Genomic DNA, 21,950 nt, shown 5'->3' on the forward strand with positions numbered 1-21,950 from the left:
ACTCTAGAGATTAGAATGTTCAATAATCCCTCATCAAGCAGAGGAAACTCTGTTAGAGAGCACTGTGGATCAGAGTGGGAGCTCTCAGTGCGAAAGGTTACAAACTCACCCTGACAAGGTGTAAAGGATTGAGATACAAGCTGAATTTTTTGGTAAAGTATTCCGCCTGCTTGTTGCAGCGAGCTTGGGCGTCTTTTGGGTTGGGGGAATTTTGAGGGATACTAATGAGGGATTTGGCATGCCGGAAGATCTCCTTGGGTGAATTTGCGGCCGCATTGATCCTGCCCTCATAAAATATGAATTGCGCAGTTTTGATTTCGGCCTTGTAGTTTCTAATGCCTCTCTATAGATATTTTTCCTACCAACTTCTGGGTTCTGTCTCCAGCTTCTTTCTAATTTCCTTCAAGTTTATTTGAGTTCCCTTAGTTTCGGAGAGAACCATGGTGCCGATCTTTGTTTCAATTTTTTATATGAAAGTTTCATTGGAAGTAGTGAGTGGGGGTGGTGGCGGTCAGTAATGTGGACCACTGGCTGACGGGAAGATTACACCATTTCCTTTCCAGCAGTGGAACTCAGCTGTACGCATGAGGGGAAACTATGGCTTCCCATTCCAGGGGAATAAGTGAATGGCCCGTCCACAGGAGAGGAATAGTTATGCCCACGAGGAGCTTCTGATCATTGCTGAGCACAGCGTCAAGGAGATGGCCCTTGATGAGTGTAGGGACAAAGCCCTTCTGGGGCAGAGATTCAGAGGGGCGGCCATGCAGAAACAATCAACATATAAGTGAATTGAGAGAAGATATATAGTGACCTACCTGAAACAATGGATATGACAATAGGTAGCTACTGATGTTTTGACATATGTTTTGCCCTGTAGCGAGTGCATAGAGGACCGATGAGACCTCCTCAACCTGGAACATCCCCCCAGCCTATGTTGGCAAAGTTACTCGATATTCTTGACCAGGTGCATGAAAAAGGTCGTTAGGAAATGGAGAACCATAGAAAAATGATAATTCCGGAATTTACTGCTGCGTTCCAACAGCAAAGAGCCTCTTTCACAAAAGTGAAACATAGACTACATGAGATGGGAGTTAAATATGCCCACTTAATTTGCACTAAGTTCAAGCTAATGATTGTCACAGGCTCTAGATTTTTTACATCTCTGCAAGAGCTCTGGGAGTGGGCGGATGCACCGGAGCCAAGAAAAGGCTCTGGTGACTTCCACAGAAGTACCACAGTGAGTCAACATTGCAGGAAGCAAAGAAAGCAGAGACAAGTAGGGATTCTAACCAGACCGCAGGCTCAGCGTGAGAGAGACTGAGTAGTCAAGATGACTGCTGGAATCAGGAGTGACACACCAAAAACAGTATGGGGGAGTTTGTCAGAAGAAGGAGCGGACTCGGACACCAATCATGAGGCTGACCTTTCATGATCATTGGCCAGGGAAGAAAAATGGCAAAGATTACTCTGTGCACAGCAGTTGACCTCCATTAAATTGAGATATTAAATGCTTACAGTAAAAAATTGAAAGTCGGAGTGCTGGATGGGTGAACCTTCAAATGAAATTCCTGCCAAGTTATACACAGATGGCTGGTGGGACTCTGGCCGGGTGCTGCCAAAGTGCATACCAAAAACAGGGAATCACCCTCCTCCACTATTAACTTTTTGATTTTTGCTTGGTTTCATTTGTCTGTTGGTTGGCTATTGCTCTAACACAGACCATTATTGAATTTAGAACTCTCATTTTGAGTTTGTATTTGGATGGGAGGCCCTAGCTGGTCTGGCCAATGATGGGTGAATTCAGTTTTTTTATGGTTTGTAATTTTTTATTGTGGTGGGTGTAGCCCATGGTGGGAAGTGCTGCAGAGACAGCTGGCACCAACAGTGGACAAAATGACAATGACAGTGCAACTCAGATCAAAAATGCGTATCTCATGTTACATGAAGGGGAAGGAGGACTCCTAGAGCCTTTGATGTGTGGCTAATAGTGTGCACATGTTAAATTACTCACATTGAATGAGTGGGGCTCTATTATATGGCTAAATGATACAATGCACAGGCATATGTTAAGAGGGGACCACAAATTGTTGTCTGCATGAATTGCACTTGACGCTCAAGGAGGGCTACAAACTACAGGAACGACGGAGGAGCTGAGTGTACTTTACAAATTACTCTGCCTTTCCCTGGGGAAAGGAGGTTGTTTGATTTGGATTAGGCTTGGGTTACTGAATATTGAAATTAAGGATAAAGAAGGTAGATATATGATGGCTTTGGTTTGTGGGGGTGGACTGGAAGGGAAGAACATAGCCTTAAATCCTTTTTATGTTCCAAATGTTGATTATGTGGCCTTTCAACATTCACATTCCAATCAATTATGCATTATCCCATTATAACAGGGGGTAATTTAAAATGTGTTGCTGATGTACATCTATATATGTCGCACCATCCTATTCCTGCCCTTCCCCAGCCACAATGGAAATGTCAATGGATTTAAAGAGATGGGTGGAACTATAGGGTCTTATTGATGCTTGGGGAGCTAGTCACCCTTATGCCTGAGACTACTTGTTTTACTCTGGGAGGCATGACCTCTAATTAGACCTTATTTTGTGATTGCCACAACTTCATGCTAATTTTGTCCATAGTAAATAAGTGCTCAGAACCTTTTCAGACCATAGCCCCCTGTTTCTGTGCTTGTACTGGGGCCCCCAAGAATGGCTAACCCCAGTTTGAAGTTGAGGGTGGAGTCTCTGACTCACAAAGGTAAACATACACGTTTGCTATTTTTTTGTATTCACAAACTACGAGTTTAATTTTACTGATAGTAATGTTATGACTGCAGAAACTTCGCACATAAAAAGTTAGGCCTGTCCAATTTTTAAATGCGCTGAGTTCTCTTCTCCGACTGTCTCCGCAATCGTAAAATGACTATTAGCAAAATTAAACTTGTAGTTTGTGAATACCCAAAAAATTGTAAACTTACACGAAAGTGTAAGTTGATCTTTGTAAACTGGCCCTGTGTTTTCAAACAGTCTATTAGGGAAACAATACAGATATTTTGCTGAAAACAAACGACAGCATCCTCAATATTATTGGAGAGGGAGGCTTTTAAAGGTGTAAATTGTGGGCACTGTATAAAAATGGTTTCCAGAGTTAGAAAGACACTGGTAAGGGATATCGCTATACAAGGGCAAACACTCATAATACTTGAACAAATAAGGTCAGAGGACCCTGAGTTGCAGACTAGACTGGTAGAGGCACATGAAACACTGGCAAGGCTGGTAGAGGGGCTACGATGTCAATCTTATATGGGGTAAATGACTAAGCTGTATGTCAGTCAGTCAGTCAGTCAAAATACTTTATTGCGATAACTTAATATCATATAAAGACAATTGCAAAATACATATTACACAAAAATACATATACAAGAAATTCATGCGTAAAAACAGTCAAAAACAGTAAAAATAAGATCCACACTGCGTATTTACAATTCATATCAGCGTGGATTATAAAGTGCAAGAGTGCTAAAACTAAGTACAACTACTACTAAAAAAAGGAAAACTCCAGCAGGACAGACATAACAAGGACCAAATATGCCCTGATTAAAAACCATGATATAGAACAAAGTGCCTTAATGTAGTGCGTAGTCTATACTGCTTAAGGGGGTAACCACATTTTTTAATCTAATATTCCTGCTCCTGATGGCACTCACCAGGAAACTAGCCACATAAAACATGATCCTGGGTGTCTGTAAAAGCTGTAAGAAAATAAGAGCAGGTTTAACTTGAATAAAACCCTCCGTCTTAAGAATTGGCACTATGAACTTTCTCCTAGCATCATTGTAGTGACTACAAAACATCACAAAGTGCATAGTGTTTTGTTCGGAGAAATGATCACAAGAACATGGTAACGCCTTTTCTGGAGTGCTCCAAACAGGATAAAAACCAAGGTTAAAATGAATCAAGGTCATGCGAAAACGAGTTAAAATAAACCTGTGGTAGGGGTGAGTCACCACATTCAAATAATTTTCTGGGCCGTCAGGTATGAGTAACATTAGACTAGTCATGACACTAACTTTTCTTAGCTCACACTCTTCTCTCTCCAGAGATAAAAGCTCTCTCATCGCACATTTTGTAAGTGCGATATCTTCAAATGTTATAGATCCTATTTCAGAATAAAGCTCTGGCCTCCCCAGCCTGGAAAAGCTTTCCTTGATGTAAGTCAGCCACTTGATGTTATTGGCTTTGTCCAAACACAAACAATCTTTCAAAATAATATGGTTTAAGGGAATTTCATCATTGAGCCACAACCTCAGCCATGCTACTAGAGGTGCTATTTTTATCAGATCAATGATGTAACCTTCCCCTACTTCCATATGAACGGTGTAGGACGAGGTTGATTGCGGAACACCAAGGAGGGATCTAAAAAAATTGTTTTCCATCATTTGTAGGGAATCCAGCCCCCTATATCCCCAAATAGAACTTCCATAAGTTGCCACCGAGATACATTTGGCCTTATAGATTTTCAATATGGCTATGAATGGCCTAGCCCCAAGTTTTTGGGAGAACCCCTGAAGGGCTGCAGAAGTTCTTGCTAGGGCAGTTGCTCTGTTCTTGACCTGGGGACCCCAATTACCCTTCTCATCAAAAGTGATTCCCAAGTAGGGGAAGGTAGTTACTCGGGCAAGCTTCTCCTGCCCACACAGGAAAGTTTTATGACAATTTGTCCTTGCAACTCTTCCCATGAGCATAATTTGAGATTTCTTTGAGTTTATTTTCAAATCTAGTGAGGTCATGAAAATTTCAAAAGCATCCAAGAGGCGCTGGAGGCCTACCCCAGTACACGCAAGGAGGACCGCGTCATCCGCGTAGAGGAGGACAGGAATCCCCTGTTCCCCTGCACGCGGAATATCCGGGGTCACATCCCTAAGAGCCGGCTCCAGAGCATTTACATATAGAGTGAACAACAGGGGAGCCAAAATGCACCCCTGTCTAACACCTCTCTCAGAAGCAAAGGCGTCAGTGCACCTGCCTCTCGTGGTGACTCTAATTTTAGCAGTTAAACCCGAGTGCAAATCAGCCAAGAGATTAACTATAGTCCTATCCAGACCCATTTCCAGCAATTTTACCCAGAGCTTTGATCTGTTGACCAGATCAAAAGCAGAGGAGAGGTCCATGAACCCAAGGTACATTGCCCCCTCCTTAGCCCTGGTATATTTTTCAATCAGCAAGTGGAGATTAAGGCATTGATCCTGGGTACTTCTTTTTGGTCTAAAACCATATTGCACATTCGTAAGGATACTATTTTCGGCAACCCATTCATTTAATTTCACTAAAATGACTCTTCCTAGAATCTTAACTGAAGAGTCAATCAATGAGATTGGTCTATAACAAGCAGGGTCCTGCCTATTCCCTTTTTTAAACACAGGGATGATTATAGATGTTTTCCATGATTTAGGTATATTGTCATGGCTTAATGCATTAAAAACCCTGCAAAGTAGTCTAGACCAAAAATTGGGGAAGCATTTAAAGGCATCCACAGGAACCCCATCGGGTCCTGGGGCCTTTTTCTTTATGGTACAATCTATAGCATGTGAAACTTCCGACGTCTCAAAGTGCAAATGAGTCCCAATAGCTTTAGAGTCATCCTCACGAGCCTCAAGAGCTCCGCTAGTATGACTGGAATATATGTCACTAAAGTGTTTAATCCAACCTTCGTCAGATATATTTGTTTCAAGGGGGGAATTCTCCTCCCCTGTAAAAAGAGGTTGGTTGACAACTTTCCAGAATTTTCCACTGTTTTTCAGTATTGCTGGGTCTAGGAGCTGGATGCAGGCTTCATCTTTAATCTCTTTTTTCCTGTCTGCTATAGCTTTCTTGTACTGAGCTCTGCATGTAGTGATTAATACATGATCTTTTGGTACAGCCTTCAAAGCATTTAGTAGTGCAGAATGTGTTTTTGAACATTTATGATCAAACCATCTTCTAATGGGCTCTGTCTTGGGTTTAGAAACAATAGACAGACGGTGGTTAATCTTACTACAAATACTACCAAAGGCAAGTATCACATCTCTGTTTTCAGCCTCACTAGATAGGCACACACCAACTTCGTCCTCAGCGTCAGCGAGTACCTCTTGTACAAAGGGTTCAGGGTTGATGTTATCCCACTTTAATCTGCGTCCCTGATCTTTAAGTTTAAATGCATGTGAGCTAATACTAGGGCCATGTTTACGCCTTAGTAAACCAGTGGTTACTATATCCAAGGAGACAGGATTGTGATCACTAAAGACAGAAACCACAGTTTTATACATGAAAACCTTATCTAAAAAACACAATGAAATGAAAATATAATCAATATTAGAGCCATTGTCTGTTCCCTTAAATGTAGATAATCTAGCCCCCCTTCCCCACACCCAGACTCATATAAATTCCATCCTGCTAAAAAATTCTCTAGACACTCCCCCTGTTTATTGTGTTCAAGATGGATAGGTGTACAGTACTGGGGGGAATCTACTTCATCGCAAACACACATTGATAAACACGGGTGTATATTGAAATCACCCAAAAAGATGATTTCAAAAGAGTGCACATTTTCACTATAGACTGACAAAAACTGATCCAATCTATCTAGGCTATAGAGAGTACAGTCAGATGCATTGGAATTATAAAAATTTATAAATAAAATATTGGGAGAATCTGCCGATGAAAGTTCAACTATTAGACATTGTTCGGAACCTGAATCACATTTCTTTAGACGGCCATTAATGTCTGTTTTAAAGAGGCTTAACAGGCCTCCCTTGGCTCTGCCAGCAACGCTAGCTACTGCAGGGATACAGAAATGACTATATCCATCTAAAGAAAAACTGTTATTTATATCCCAGGTTTCCTGCAAGGCAATTATATCATACCTTGTCATCAAGTCTACCCATGCCACATTTCCTACTTTGGTCTTAATTCCTGCAATGTTCCAGGTAAGGATACTAAATACTTCTACCTGTTTCTCATCACAGCTTATATGTGCAGGTGAAAGTCAATCATTTTGATCCAAAAAAGATAGAGGAGCATAGCGGTTAGACAGCAATAAGGGTTGTACAAAAGGATTATGATGAACTGGATGAGGTGAGTGATATTTGATGTTTCGATGTTGATCTTGGCCCCATCTGTTATTTGTGTCTCTATTATTATCCCACCCAAATGCAGGAGTCCTAGGGTAGGTGACATTCTGTTGTTCTCCGTAAAAGAATTAGAATTAGACTAAGCTGTATGATGAGGGAGATAAATCAGGAAGCCTGCTAGAGTGGCTGGCAAACCCAAACAAGAGAGTTAATTGAGGGATGCATTTGAGAAATAATATATATATTGGATGCAATTGAGAAATAATACAGATTACTTAGGAAGATGGCACTGGTTATTCATCAAGTGACTTGACTCACAAAGGCTACTGCTGTGGAGGTTAGCTCTACTTTCGCAAACCTAGGAAGGATTAGAATGCCCGTATGTATGTTTCGTTTGCTCATTTACAATATCATGGTTAAAATCTGGGTGCACATTCTGTTCCCGTTTGGTGTTTTGGAAGGTTCCTGGTTTCGAAGTGTTGGAGCTTGAGCTGGCCAATTACTACCAACACCTGTGATTTCTAGACAATTAGTATGTTTTGGCTTCACTGACTTCTCTTTCTTTCATATTATAGAAGTGCAATGGACAATTGGTAGTTACTTTATTGTTCGTGTATTATAGGCATAATCTGTACTAGCAGCTTTGACTATGGTTAGAGTGTAAAGTTCACATTCTTTGCGTATAAACAGCATAATCCGCACAATTTCATGACTCATTGATCTTTAAGCAAATAATGGTAAAAGGAATATCAAGAATTTATTATTCTATACACATTGCCTGCTCATAAGTATTGCAGAAATCTTTTTCAAGTAACATGGACATCAATAAGTGTTTTTCGGTACCAGCCTTTGGTAAGAGTTCTTGTGTTTACAGCAAAACTTGTTTCAGCCTTTCAGCAGCATGGCTTTCTCAAGGCTTTCAGTGATTCTGAAATGGTTCAGGTAGTGCCCCATTGTTAGGTCTCGCCTACACAGCGCGCATGTGTTGCATAGGAGGACCTTTAGCCGTCGCTCTGCTCTTTTTGGAAGCACATACTCGTGATTGTGGCAGCATCCACCTTGCGGGAGCGAGCAGCGGCGCACCTGCTAATTGACTGTTGCTCGCTCCCGCAAGGCGGATGGTGCCACAAGTACGAGCGTGCTTCAAAACAGACGCTCCAGGCAGCGGCATCTCAGAGTGTCATGCGCAGCCCCGTCTCCATGCTTCCCCCTTGCGTTTTCCATGGCAGGAGCCAAGGAAGGTCGTATGCACGCCTCCTTTAGTGCTTGTTGACACAGCTGGTGCATTCACCATAAATGACTTTCACTATCGCAAACCAGCGCCTTCTTTAAAACACTCTATGGCCAAGCAACAACTCTCCATTCTCTTGGCTGATAACCCCCATCCTGTTTTCTTGACTTGAAAGGAAACTGTGTTAATTTGTAAGGAGCAGTTTATTTCCATTCTTGGCAACACCTACTGTCGACTTGCAGACAAAATCGCACTTTCTATTTCAAGCACTAAAAGTGTGGGTTCCTATTGTAAACACGCGCAGAATCAAAGTGTCTGGCTTGCATGGTGCATTTAAGCTAGAGGGATTTACAACTGCATTGACAGAAAAACAATGTGAAATCGGTTATTCTACCAGGAATAACATTTTCACTTTAAAGCACAGCATAAACTCTCAAAGTTGCATTAAAGGACCTGCAGTTTTCAATGCAGCAAACCATTATAAAATTAAAGCCGAGTGGAATTGTTTTAACTAGGTCATTAGAAATTTGCAGCTCTTTGCGATCAAAACCCCTTGCTCCAAGTTGAAATACCAGATAACACCTAAGCCCTCCAACCCATTTCCCATCTGCTCCTGGAAAATGTCAAACATGTAAATAATCTACTATCCAAAGACCAAATTCACTGTCTTTTAATTTTATGAGTGGGTAAGGTTCTGAACGCCTAAATGGGACGCCACTTGGCTTAAGACCTTACCTGATGGCCATTTGCATAGGCTTGTTTCCCTATACTGAAGTTTCCCCTGTCAGTGTTACATAGTGGGCCCTTGGTTGAGCAGTGTGTGTGGCATGGCTCTGAGCCATCTGCAAACTATTTTGCAGCAATATTGTTTGCTTCCTGGACTGAGGGTTGCTGCATGGTTCTGGAATGCACGGGCCAATAACGTGAGGATCCGTGTGCCAGGGTTATGGTAGTGGAGTTGTATCTGCTGTATGTGTGCATGAATACTTGTTTTTATTACTGACAGTAACATTTTCTGTCTATGGGGACGAATCTGTGTCTGTATAAAAAGAGGTCGTTGAAGTGCACCATGTGCCTAACTCCTCCCTCATTTAACTGTTCCCTGCCTTGCAGTGAGTGCTATCCTCACGCCTGACAGATAGAGCACCTCTCAGCTAATCAGTGAATGGTGGCCCTTATATCCAACAGATTTATAGTGCGCGACCCCCGTGGGCAGTGAGTGTTCTGTTGCAAAGAGCACATGTCGGCCCATCTTACAATGTACCTTACTCCCTTGTGAAGTTAACTATTCTGCTGTCACCGAGATACAGTCCACCCCAATTTCTTATCATACATTTCCTGTTGCACCTACATAATTTACATTCTCTTTATTATTCAACCTTTCTCTTCTTCATGTTCTTTTCTTTTTTTTTTCTTTTCCTACTTTACTGCTGTTTATGCGTTTGTTGCAGAAGGTGTCTAGACACTGTTAAAGCAGCGCATTTTTCGTGCTGACTGCTATAGGAAAGTCACAGGTTTCCAATTTTACTGCAAAGCAGAGGGCTGGAGGTCGTGTGTTGTGCAGTAGAGCTTAAAGTGTTCAGATTTACAGTGGTACACAGGTTGTTGTATATCACAGTGGACCAGTGCTTAATTTCTAAATAAAATAAAAAATATGTGTCAAGGCCATCGTCGGGAGGCCACTGCAGATTGCAACACCGATTGCCCTGCCAGCGCTGTCAATAAGCAACATGGCACATGGCATAGCCAATAGGTCTCGCTTTGGGACCTTATAAGTGTTTAGCCATGCAACAGTTGATGCTGTTGCACCAATGATATTGTGCTGGATAACCAAACACTTATAAGGTCCCAAGGCGAGACCTTTTGGCTATGCCAATGCTTGTTTTAAGTTATCCCAGGGTCCCTTGCTATCGTGGACGGGTAAATAAGTAGTCTGTACCTTCTCGGAATTCTGTCTGCTTCCAGCTCCTTTCTCAAGTTGTGACTTCCCAGAATGTAAAAGTTTTTTTTTTTTTCATTTGGTCTTTCTAATTTCTGACAATTGTTCCTGGCAGATACGGGGTTTAAAGAGGAATTGTTGCTGGAAGATCTTCCTGCGCCATTAAAAACTATTCTGGTTTCACGATTTTCTTGTCTGTTCCAAACTCGGCCATCTGACTGCCCAGTCCATAATCTGACATAATTAGCAGACTAAATGGTATGAGGGGGTTTAGAGAATTTAACTGTTACAAAATTGTGAGTGCTTCGCTCCCTGTAACCATTGTTAATGCCTTGTTTCAAACTAGACTTTCAGGGTTCTCCTGCAGCTCTCTTTTGTTATACCCTTCTTAAATATTGGATGGCCATGTTTTCTGTAGGCTGTCAATTCAGAGTTTGCATCTAATAGCTGGTGTGTGTTAGCAGTCATTATATGTGTAATATATAGTAGTTGCTTAATGTATAGATATCCGGCCGAGGAAAGTAGTTGTGATGGGATTGCCCACGTGCCTTTTGCACAAAAAAAAAAGTTGCTTAAGTAATAAGCACGTGTTCAAAATGGGCCACAATTGTAATTAGGCGATTAATTCATCTCATGCTAGTTCGTCAAAGCCAAACTTTCCTGGTCAAGTGTGAAGAGGAGGAGGGAAATGGAACTAAGAAGCAGACGGTGCGGCAGAGATGGTTCTGGGTACAGCTATGCCGGTGTGAACAGCTTCTGAGATGCATTCATTGTGATGAGAGCTTTGCACATTTTCCACTATTCATCTGTTTCGCCTTTACCTCCACAGTTCCCATCATTCCCAGCTACCTGTACGGCTTGGAGCATGAGATCAACGAGACGGAGCTACAGACAGCCAGGTCCACGGGAGATGTGGCAGGAGCCTCTACCATCAACAGTTTCCAGACCATTTTTTCCTATTACGACAACTCAACATTGGTCACTGGGAACGTCACAGAGGAGATGACATTGAAAGGGCCCAATCCCACTACCAACCGGCCACCAACACCGAGTGCCACTACAATTCCTTCAGATTGTCCAAAGGCAGACTCCGATCTGCTGAACGAAAATGTGCGCGTGGGGCTTTTGTTTGCATCAAAGGCCACTGTCCAGCTGATAACAAACCCCTTCATAGGGCCACTGACCAACAGGTAAGTCCTTTCACTTTTCATTCGACTTTCCTTGAATATATTCCATATCAACGGGCTCTTCAATCACGAATAACCAATGTGATGCATCTCAACCATAAGCCATGACCTGTACCTTAAATATGTTAATACAAATGCGAAACATAATTTAAACAGCTTCTGTGTCTTTTTGTATTAAAGCATTCTAAGTGACATTTATGCATTATTACGTATGTATGCATTTATTTATTTATTTATTTATTTATTTATTATATTTATATAGCGTTGATCTAACCATATAGGCAACAGAGCCCTATGTAGTTAATCAGAAGTACAATACAGAGTAATTTGGAGGGGATACAAAATCATTGAGGGTATTAGGGTGAAACCGAGGTGGTCATGGAGGTGACTAGTGTTGTACATATAGTTTCTGAACAGGTGACATTTCAGGTTCTTTCTGAATTGTAGAGGATTGTCATGAATTCTTAAGTTGTTATACAAATCATTCAAGGGTCTCAGGACATGAGAATGGCAGTTCAAAGTCTTGGGCTTTCTTACTTTTGGAATATTTAGAATCAGTTGTGGATAGTTTCTGGTGCTTGTCTTCCTTCTGGTGAGCTTGAGTTTATATTTACAGTAAAAGGGTGGTTCTAGCTGTATAGGTTTATGTTTAATGCAGGCCATACAGAAATACATGCTATCATCTAGGGGCATCAACTGGGATCTTCAAAGATGATAGTGATGTCATCTGAATTCCTGTGCCCTTGACAAGATGGAAAGCTGTGTGTAGAATGATCTGAGGGGAGCAAGTACAGGCTTGTGACAGCCTGCGAGTAAGGCATTACCACCATTGAGGTGTGCCAGGTCCAGCGCTTCAGCAGTGGTCCTCAAATATTTCAGGGGAATGGAGGGTTTGATCTTTTGTGAATATTAAGCTGAATGAGACTTTTTTGGTTAGTGTGAAAATGTGTGTTTTCATGGAGATATTCTGGTTGATGGGGAACCCTAAAGATTTGGATGATGGTGCAATGCTTAAGTCAGTAACTGCCTGATTTAGAGCTTAGCGGAGAAGACAATTCATTGCAAAGGCAACAGAATACCCTCTATACCAAACCGAAGGTCCAGCCGCCTCATTTAGAGTCGGGTCGACCTTCTTGGTGCTGACAGCGAAGACAACTCTGTCTTTGCTGCCGACATAGACATTCAGCGGCACAACAGAATAAGGATCGTCGACGGTTTAGCCATGTGTCCGCCCAACTGAATTAGACTGAGTAAACACCAGGAGCGGAATCTCCACTGGAGCGGAGGAGCATCACCCCACCTCCCCCAAAAGCACCAGAGACGGAAAAAAATGGTAATTCAGACTGGAAACAGAGACATGCTTAGGGGCGATGACACAGGAAGTGTGCAGCTGCATTCTGAATGCTCTGTAGCCTTTCCTCAGATGACTTAGGAGCCCCAAATAGAATACATTGTCATAATTTAGGTGGAAGATGGTCAGAGCCTGAACAATCATCCTCTGGGTATAAATAGGGAGGAACAAAAGGATTGTTCTCATGCATCTAAAAAGGACAGAACAGCTGATGAACACCCTATGTACTTGTTAATACATTAAAAGCTGTCTGTCCAGCCCTTTTCAAAGATCTTTAACAACCTGATTTGGGATAGGAAGTGGCCCTAAATCTTCCAGCCACCATTGTGGGCCCCAAACACAAGCTTGATGTCCCACCACAAGAACCTCTGTCCTAATTCAGTTAAGTTTTGAACAGTATTCCCCCTCCACTGTGCCACAGCAACAAGACATGGACTAAGGTGAGGCAGTCTATTGTCATCATCTGTAGAAACAGATATGACAATCTGCATACAGTGGCAGCTCTTCCGTCACCCCTCTGCTTTGAAGCAGTGAAAGAAAGAAAAAATAAAATGATAATGATGTAATGTTATTATCATTTCATTTTGTACTGCTGCAGCAGCTTTGCGTGATGGGGCGGGCCAGCTCTGCTCACAGAGCATTGCAGGGGAGGAGTGGTAACACCCTCCTAAGTGCGCAATTACTGTTTGGCCAGCCCTCTCGGACCGGCAAAACAGTCATGCACACCTTGCATGTTCTCCATGCAGGCTGCATTACAGCCTGCGTGGAGAACATGCCCAGGTCCCCAGGCCCTGGCTGAGCGCCAACACAAGTCACTCAGACCAATCATAATACTGCATTGCAGCATTGTGATTGGTCAGGGGAGCCTGGCGGCTTCCTGTTCCATTCCTAACGCGAGGAGAGACGACCGAGAAATGCGGTGGGAAGGTACATTTTAATCCCCTTCCTCTCCAGCCTCACCACCCCAATCCGTGCCGGCCGCTACTGTCTGCATGCCATTTGGATATGAGAATAAAGTAAGACCAAAAGCTTCCACTATTATACATTAAAAATAATGAGGCTCAAAGAGAATTCCTTCAGGACCCCAAAAGGCAGCTGTTGCACCATGGAAGCATGTGTTTTCGAGATGCCTTGGAAGGAGTGTTCATAAAGAAATGTGCAAAACCATTTGTATTACGTGACAAGTACATCCGCAGAACTGTGAGTTGTTAGTACTGAAAAGGTAGAGGGAACTGCAAATGAGGGTAGTAGTACATTGGCCGAGATGTGAAACCCAGTAGTGCAATTCAGGGTGAGGTCTACAGTTCATGGTTCCTAAAAGAACAAAAGTAATCGAAGAAGGGTGTAACATTCATTAAATTGTAAATCTTTTAGAACAACATACAGAGAGTAAAAATTTAGTTTTTCTGTACACTATCTAAATGCCCAGTTCCTTCCTCTTTACTGATGGCTTCTTCCTTTGAGACTCAACTTTTTACACAACCCAAGGATGGATTAGAGAATATATGTATAATGGGGCTATTTGGCTGTCATGGTAGTTTAGCAGGGTGAATAACAGCATTCTTGTGTAGAGAAATATGGGGGGAAGCCAACCGCTGTGGTTGATAGCAAACCCACTGCGGGAGAAAGCAATTGGTTGTCGGGCAATGCCATTCAAGCGGAGAGCACCAAAAGATAATTCCAAACTGATCCGCAGGCGCTGCCAGTGTGACCTGCCGCATTGCCCATCGCCCAACATGAGTGTAATACACATAGTCACACCCTTAGGGAAGAGCAGAGTTTCTCCCTTTCCTAGAGGGAAGCAAGGCCTCTCCTCTTCTTACAGAGGAGCAGGGTGTCTCATCTCCTGGATATGCATTGACTCTTTTTGGAGAAGGGCCTCTCCTCCTCCTTCCCTTGCCTTAAGAGGAGTGTCTCTCATCGTCTCGATACAGAGAATGACAGCTCACTACTCTGAGGAGCAAGGCTTCTGATATTTTTGATTGGGAGGATAGTCTTTCGTCCCTTGAAAGGGAGGAGCAACACATCATTTTCAAAACCCCTGGTGGATGAGCCCCTTATCTGTGGTAGAAGCAGTGCTCTCACTGTCCTGGAGAGGACCAGGCCTTTAATCTGTCTATGGAGTAACACAGGACCTCTTCTCGCCGAGAGGGACGCCATCCTTTTACATCTTCCCACAGGGAACTTAGACACGAGGAGCTCATCTTCCTGAGCAGAAGGGTCTCTGGTCTCTCTGAAGAGTTGGGCCTCTCAGCCCATAAGAAGGACCTATTACCTGACTGTGAGGGGCATCCGTCTCTCTAAGAGACAAGGAGGAAAGCGGAGCTATTAAACCTCCATGTAGAGGAGCAGTGTATCTCATCCACAAAGGAGCAGTTACTCTCATCTTCTTGAATTACATCTACGATGAGCCACTCGAGTAACAGAGTTGTTCATCTCATAGAGGAAGTGAGCCTTTTGTCTCTGCAGCCCTGAGATGATTCTCAGACCTGGTGGCTCCGTGGACTAATGCATTCCCTCTGGCTACCCGTATTTAATTCCAGACAAGTTCACTCAGCCTTTCATCCTTCCTAGGGCATTACCATGAGGACAATTAAGGTGGATAAAAATAAACATCTGTTATTCTGCCCCAAAGGATGAACAAGCACTTTACAAATGCTCATATTATGTTAGGGGTGTTTAGCTGCGGCCAATTACAGCTCTTGGTCTTGTTTATCCACTATTAATGTACAAGACCCAGAATGCAAAGAAGTAACTTGGATTACAGTAGTTAGTCATGCAAGGACCTGGGAAACTTGGCAGCAAACCTTTCTGTTATGGTCAAAGGCTTCTCACTTTCTTAGAAAGAGCAGCTCATCTGACTTCTATGAGGAGACCTGTGTCTCTTGAGGATGAACTAAACTTCTCATCAGCTGGCTCCTTGCATCCCTAAGGTACAGGGCATCTAACAGTCTTGCCCCCACATGCATCAAGCATTTTTGTAGTCGCAAACGGTGCGATTCCTTAAAATCGGCCGTTTGCGAATGCAAAAGTGCTTTTTGGGATGCATGAAGCAATTTTAGAATTCGTAACATGTTTGCGAGTTCTAAAATTGCGGGTGCTTTTAAGAAGTCGCAGATGTGCGATTTCTTAAAAGCAATGCATCATTAAATTTAAAACTGTAAAATCGCAATTAGGGTGCCAAATTTACCGAGTGGTTGAACCACTCGGTAAATTTGGAAAAAGTGTTTAAAAAGCTGAAAATGTTTTTTTTTCAACATTCATGTTTCACACACACATGTCCTTAGGACATGTGTGTGTGAAACATGATGCGAAAAATACATTTCAGGGGTGCATGGGGGGTCCTTTGGACCCCCCCCTGCACCCATGAAATTTTCTAAGTGCCACTCGCAATTTGCATTGACTCCTATGGGCCTTTTGGCCCATAGGAATCAATGGGAATTGCGAAAATTAACTTACGAATTCGGTATTTATTTGGGATTCGGTAAAAATTGCGATTTTTACCGAATCACAAATGAATACCGAAAATAATGATGCATAGCATTTTGCACTTCTTAATTTGCGATTCCTTATTTTTCGCAAATTAAGAAGTGCAAAATGTCACAATGATGCATGTGGGGGTTGAAGTGTTGATTATACAAGTGATTGGATCAATGCAGCCCCTGGGTAGAAATAGGCTAGACATGTGGAGTTGAAGCAAACTGAGACAAATAGAGGAGAGTGATGTTTTTTGTGTTCAGTGAATTAATTTATTGTGCTTACTCAAAAATGTTGTCCCGAAAAGTTTGGTAATCAATCTACATTTATAAACATTTCAGGAGCCCTGCACTTTGCTCGAGCACTTCGAAACAAGAAGCTTTTTCAAGGCAATAATATTGTTTTAGTGAAGTCTCAAAATAGAGCAGAAAAAGTGTGATGTTGCATTACTGAACTTTTTTCAGTCAAAGAAGGGAAAGATGGGCCAAAATTCGAAAATCATTATTTGTGAAAAAAGTATTCTGTGGGCGTTTTTAAATAAGCATTTGTTGAACCAGCGTCTATCTAGTGTAAAATAGGTGTGCTGAAACAACTATTAAACATATAAGATATAAATGATTATAAGCACTAACGGAGTAAAAGGGTGGTAGATTTCTACCATAATTCTAAAACAGTGAATACAGGCAAGTATATAAAATACATGACGGTAGGATGCCTACTCCTACGATGTGACTGTGACTAGATGTACCTAAGTGTACCGAGCATGTATGTAGGTGTAAAGCCAAGAATCCCTCTAGGATAAAGTCAACCCCATTACCTGAAGTGAGGGACTGTGGGACCCAGTTTTGGTCTCGAGATGGACACCCCACAAGGGATGTCAGACCACTGCGTGCTGGAGTGTCTGCATGAAGGAGCCTCAGCGTCTCACGTCAGTGTGTCGACATGGAAGTCCATTTTTCCTCTGACTACCTCAGCAGGATGTGGTGTATATATACCCAAAGTGGTACCCGTAGGGGATATACCTTGCTGTGTCATGTCGGACTAGGTTGACGGAAGGAATGACCCTTACACATAGTTATTATGCAGGAGATGGTAGGCCTGCTGTTCTGCTGTGATTTCGGAGAAAACCTCATGTCATCTTTAGGCATTACCCGAACTAGGTAAGAGGTCAGTTCTAAGAACCGTTATGCAGTGTAATATCAGGGGAATGTAGGTGAAAAGTGCATACATTACCTGAGCCGATATTGGGGTACCTATATGGAGCATAACAGCTGGACGTGTTAATTTGATGGCTTGCAACAGAACTTAAACCACAGACGTAGGGACTGGGAACGAAAAAAGAGGTCCAGTACCCATGCTCCCTAGAACACCCTTGTAAAACACTGAAGGGTAGCTGTTCCTAAAGAAGATTCCAGCCCACTGAGATTCCAGCCCAAGTTATTTTTAACTCACTATTGCACTAACTCCACAAACCCGCACTCACCACTATGATGTTTATTACAAAAAAGATCTCCGCTAAAGAGCCCTCTCACAGGGCCCGTGGGGTATTCCAGCTCTGACCCCACAAGGAGCAAAAACACCCAATAATGAAGCATGACACCTTCACAGGCGTGTGAGGCCAGCTTTTCCAAATAAGGGAATTGCCCTATAATATACATCTATCCTGAAACTACGTATTTTCTATACCCCACCTTTCTCGCTCCCCCTACCTTCACTCTGTCCGTAGCCCTATGGGCCGGAAACTCCTTTAGGCACAGCTACCCTTCAGGGTTTTTGCTTGCATCAGAATCAAAACAGTAACACTGTTGGGACCCTACCTACCAATTAATTTTATGGTTGGTAAGGCTCCGATTCATAAAATCTGAGACTTTTCAACCGCAGAAGGGTACTTTTTAATCCAGCAAACCCAAATAGCAATTCGGCGACATGCTACTGAATTTTACTGAATTGCTAATTGGGTTTAGGAATAAATACAGATTTGGTATTTTGAAGGGGTGTGTTAAGGGCATCTTTTCCTGAAATCGAATCTTTAAGCTATGTATAAACGTTTTACAACCAAAATCTAGTTGCAAAACATTCATATTTTACCACATCCTGAAAGGAGGTGATAAGCCATTCTCAAATTGTAAGGGGTCTCTATAGTACCCCTTCCCTTTTGTGAATGCTCACAAAAATGTTTTTCATAAAGGCTGTGGCCCATGAGACAAATGAATGGTAATAAAAAGGGTTTCTGTATTTTTTTTTTTAATGCATTCTGTTTTCCTACAAGGAAAACTGGATGCATTGAAAAAACGATTGCTTTATTTAAAAGCAAACTTAGACGTGGTCTCCTCCCCCCAGGACACCACCATGCCTGTTATACCAGCAAATCATAGTAGGTTATATTTTGTGACCTACCTCATTCATATTAATAAGATAGATTCAACTATGGCCCATGACCAATCGGTGTTTTGAGAACCAACCTATTAATACATATGTTGGTTTGAAAAATACAAATGAATTAGGTAGAAGTCGGTCTGCAAATTGTGATAACTTCTAACAAATCCATTTTCATACATTTGATGTAAGAAATCGCAAATTGTGAATCGTTATTTGTCGCAATTTACGGTTTTGTAAGTTGGATCTTTGTACATGAGGGCCTAGGACTGTATTTAATTTCTCTTGTTAATGTTCATGTAAAGCATTGTCCTCAGTTTTATTTCTTGCGTTCCTTATCACACTGTTTTTGTTCTTTGTTTTTTTAGACTTTCTTATGGAGGAAAATATGTCAGTTACAGTTTTTATGCCAAATATATTTTCTATGTTTTTAGAATGCTGAGCACATGTAGCCCACAACCTCTTCTGCCTGTTCCAGCAGCAGAGGTTTGTTTTGATTTGAACGTAGACTGTATTGAATACTTACACATATCTGGATCTCCGATCTCTGTTTCATGATTTCAACAGTACTTTAGTTTGATTAAGGTTTTTTTGTGCGTTTAATTTGAATATGCACTAATTATCGTGTGCAGAGAAATAAATGTTCACTTGAAGTTACACGCGAGCTACGCGTAGCACTACGCGAACTGCGTGGTACCCTGTTCGCACTGTGCAAGATGCCGTTTTCAATGATTGCACAGTGCGGACAAGCATCCGGCACTGTGCAATCATTGAAAACGGCATCTTGCACAGTGCGAGCTGTAGTTTTCTGCCGCTCAGGTAGATTTTTACTCGAGCGGCAGCTTTCTTAACACAGTCTGGTGGTTTCTCATTGCGAGCGGTTGCGAGCATACGCGACCACTCGCAATGAGAAACCTGACTTCCCCGCGTTGAGAATCTCACTGAGAGGTTTATTTTCCACGCTCGCGATCGGCAACTTGATGTTGCTGATCGCGAACGAGGAAAAAGTCTCGCCGGGATGTCATTTTGCTTGCTCGCGGTCGCCAACTTGACGTTGAGGACCGCGTGCAAGCAAAATACGACCGCTGCACTAAGCTACGCGTGTTTGCACTCTGCTATGTGCAGTTCGCATAGTGCAAAGTAGCGCAAACTTCACAAACTACGCGAATGTATCATAGTGCTTTGCCCAGGGTTAATGTGTATACTGACATGGAGCTATAACAATTAAAATGAACTTGCTATCACGTAAGTGTGTTTTTCTGGCTCTGCCTACCTAGGTACCAGTTAAGCGCCAAAAACACCTTGTCCAAGGTGGATGCTGTGTCATAATTGTCATTCTCTGCTTTTATTTTTGTCTTTCACAACGTGCAATAAGATGTAGATTGTCTATTTCTCAATTACAGTGTTCTTGAAGAGTCTGCTAGAAATCATTTTGCAAACTTTTTCAATAACCTATCACTTGCACACTGTATCGCATTTATTGAGAAATGTTTCTGTTATTTATGTAGCTAGTTTGTTCGCAGACCTTGGACAATATTAGGTTAGAAGGGGGTGAAATAACATTCATATAGTAGGTTAGTGCTACAGTGGTAGTGCTATGTAAAATATTAATTATGACTGGGATGTTGCTCAGGCCATGCTGACTTTGCAAATGTTGTACTTTTTTATGCAAGAAAACTGTATATAAACCCGTAAATTTGGGGAAGAGCAAGAACCATTTAGGCTCCTACTAGGGATGCTGCCTGATTTCTTACTGATTTTGCTGCACATTGAGACATTTTCTATTTTCTGGTTGTACTTATTATTTGTTATGTTTCCTAATACTGAGCCTTCATGGGAAATGATTCTTATGTACTTTACTGAGATGCTGCTGCATTTGGAAATTTCTAAGTCCTGTATTGCACTTTCATTTTTTTATAACTTAATGTTTTTCCTAAATTCTGCTCTGACTACAGTCAGCTAACCATCTAGCTCTAAAACTCATTTCTTGAGTCAGTCCTTTTCATATTGACTGTATTTTGAAATTGTGTTTTGAACCTTGTTTTTGGGACACTTTGCCTCATGATTTGAGCTTAACACCATCCTGATCCATCCACCATTTGGGCATGCCATTGCTAGGCAGATTTTCTATGGGTGCCGTAAGCACAATACAGTGATCATTTAACCGGATAAAAAAGCATCATTCTCATAAATCTGCCTTCCACCCTGAGACCAGGATCAACCCCTCACACTACACATGCAATAGGTCAAGTTTGACACCAGGAACCTCCTGCCTAGCAGTGGGTAGGTGGCATGAGGGTAGCAAATGCACTTGAAAGAGACTGGTGCCCAGCGCCATTTTTGACTCCACCCTCACCCCCCCCCAAAAAAAAAAATAGGTGAATGCATTGCTTGGGGAGGACAGATATCCTGAGCAGGGTCAGCAACAGAAAATATTTTGAAGAGCTACCACCAGCAGACGAAACCGAATGAATCCATTCTCCTCTAATAAGTGCGAGATAGGCTTGTCTGCACCCACTGGTACAAATTAACTACTGGACCCTGGACCCTGTCTCCTTGTGCCTAAGCTTCCTGTTCTCCATCCCAGTGTTGGGGTACATTACTTGAATGGGTGTGTTTTCTATGCATCACTTTAGGGATTCTTGGCTACCCTCACATACTTGTATCTCTGTCCTGGTAGAATTACATTCTACATGTTTTAGTGGTTTTGTATTGCCTCTATGTCCTTGTGTGAAGCTCACACATGAAATGGACTGCTGTAAAATCATGTCCCTTTTTTTCTGATCTGACCTGTTGTTTGTACTGAGTGAACCTGACAATCTGTGAGTCCAGCGATGTGCTCTATGGCAGTGGTTCTTATCTGTGGTCCCTGAACATGAAATAATATTAGCAGATTGATAAAGTATACACACATGAAAACATCGAAATGTTTATTTGAACATTTTAAAACATTCTGTAAATGTGAAGGAATAAGAAACTGAAAGTAGAAATGAAATTGATATCCTTAGCTGAGTTCATAGGAGCAGCACAAGTACAGCAACAAACCCAGCACGGATGACTGGTGGCCTCAATTGAAGGACTGCTATAGGCCAACCAAAAAAGAGGATACATTAGGAGCAAAAAAGACAAAGTGATGTGCTTGAGTCAAGCATATTGCATTGTTTTTAGGAATAAAAATACATTTTAAAAGGCTCCAACCTTCCCATTAACATTTCCCATTTTGATATTTCTATATTTTGTTGGTGAATTAAGAAAAATAATTTATATTTTATAGTTTG

General features: G+C 42.0%; 1 protein-coding gene across 1 annotated transcript in view; it reads left to right on the plus strand.

The window, feature by feature from the left end:
• Positions 1–21,950, plus strand: part of SLC18A2 (solute carrier family 18 member A2) — a 416,215-nt gene that overhangs the window by 129,983 nt on the left and 264,282 nt on the right. Inside the window, exon 2 of the mRNA XM_078641192.1 lies at positions 11,111–11,471. Within this exon, the coding sequence (XP_078497318.1) occupies positions 11,111–11,471 (361 nt within the window). The remainder of the gene's footprint in view (positions 1–11,110; positions 11,472–21,950) is intronic.

The sequence above is a fragment of the Lissotriton helveticus genome, chromosome 5_1 (assembly GCF_964261635.1).
Source record: "Lissotriton helveticus chromosome 5_1, aLisHel1.1, whole genome shotgun sequence".
Taxonomy (NCBI): domain Eukaryota; kingdom Metazoa; phylum Chordata; class Amphibia; order Caudata; family Salamandridae; genus Lissotriton; species Lissotriton helveticus.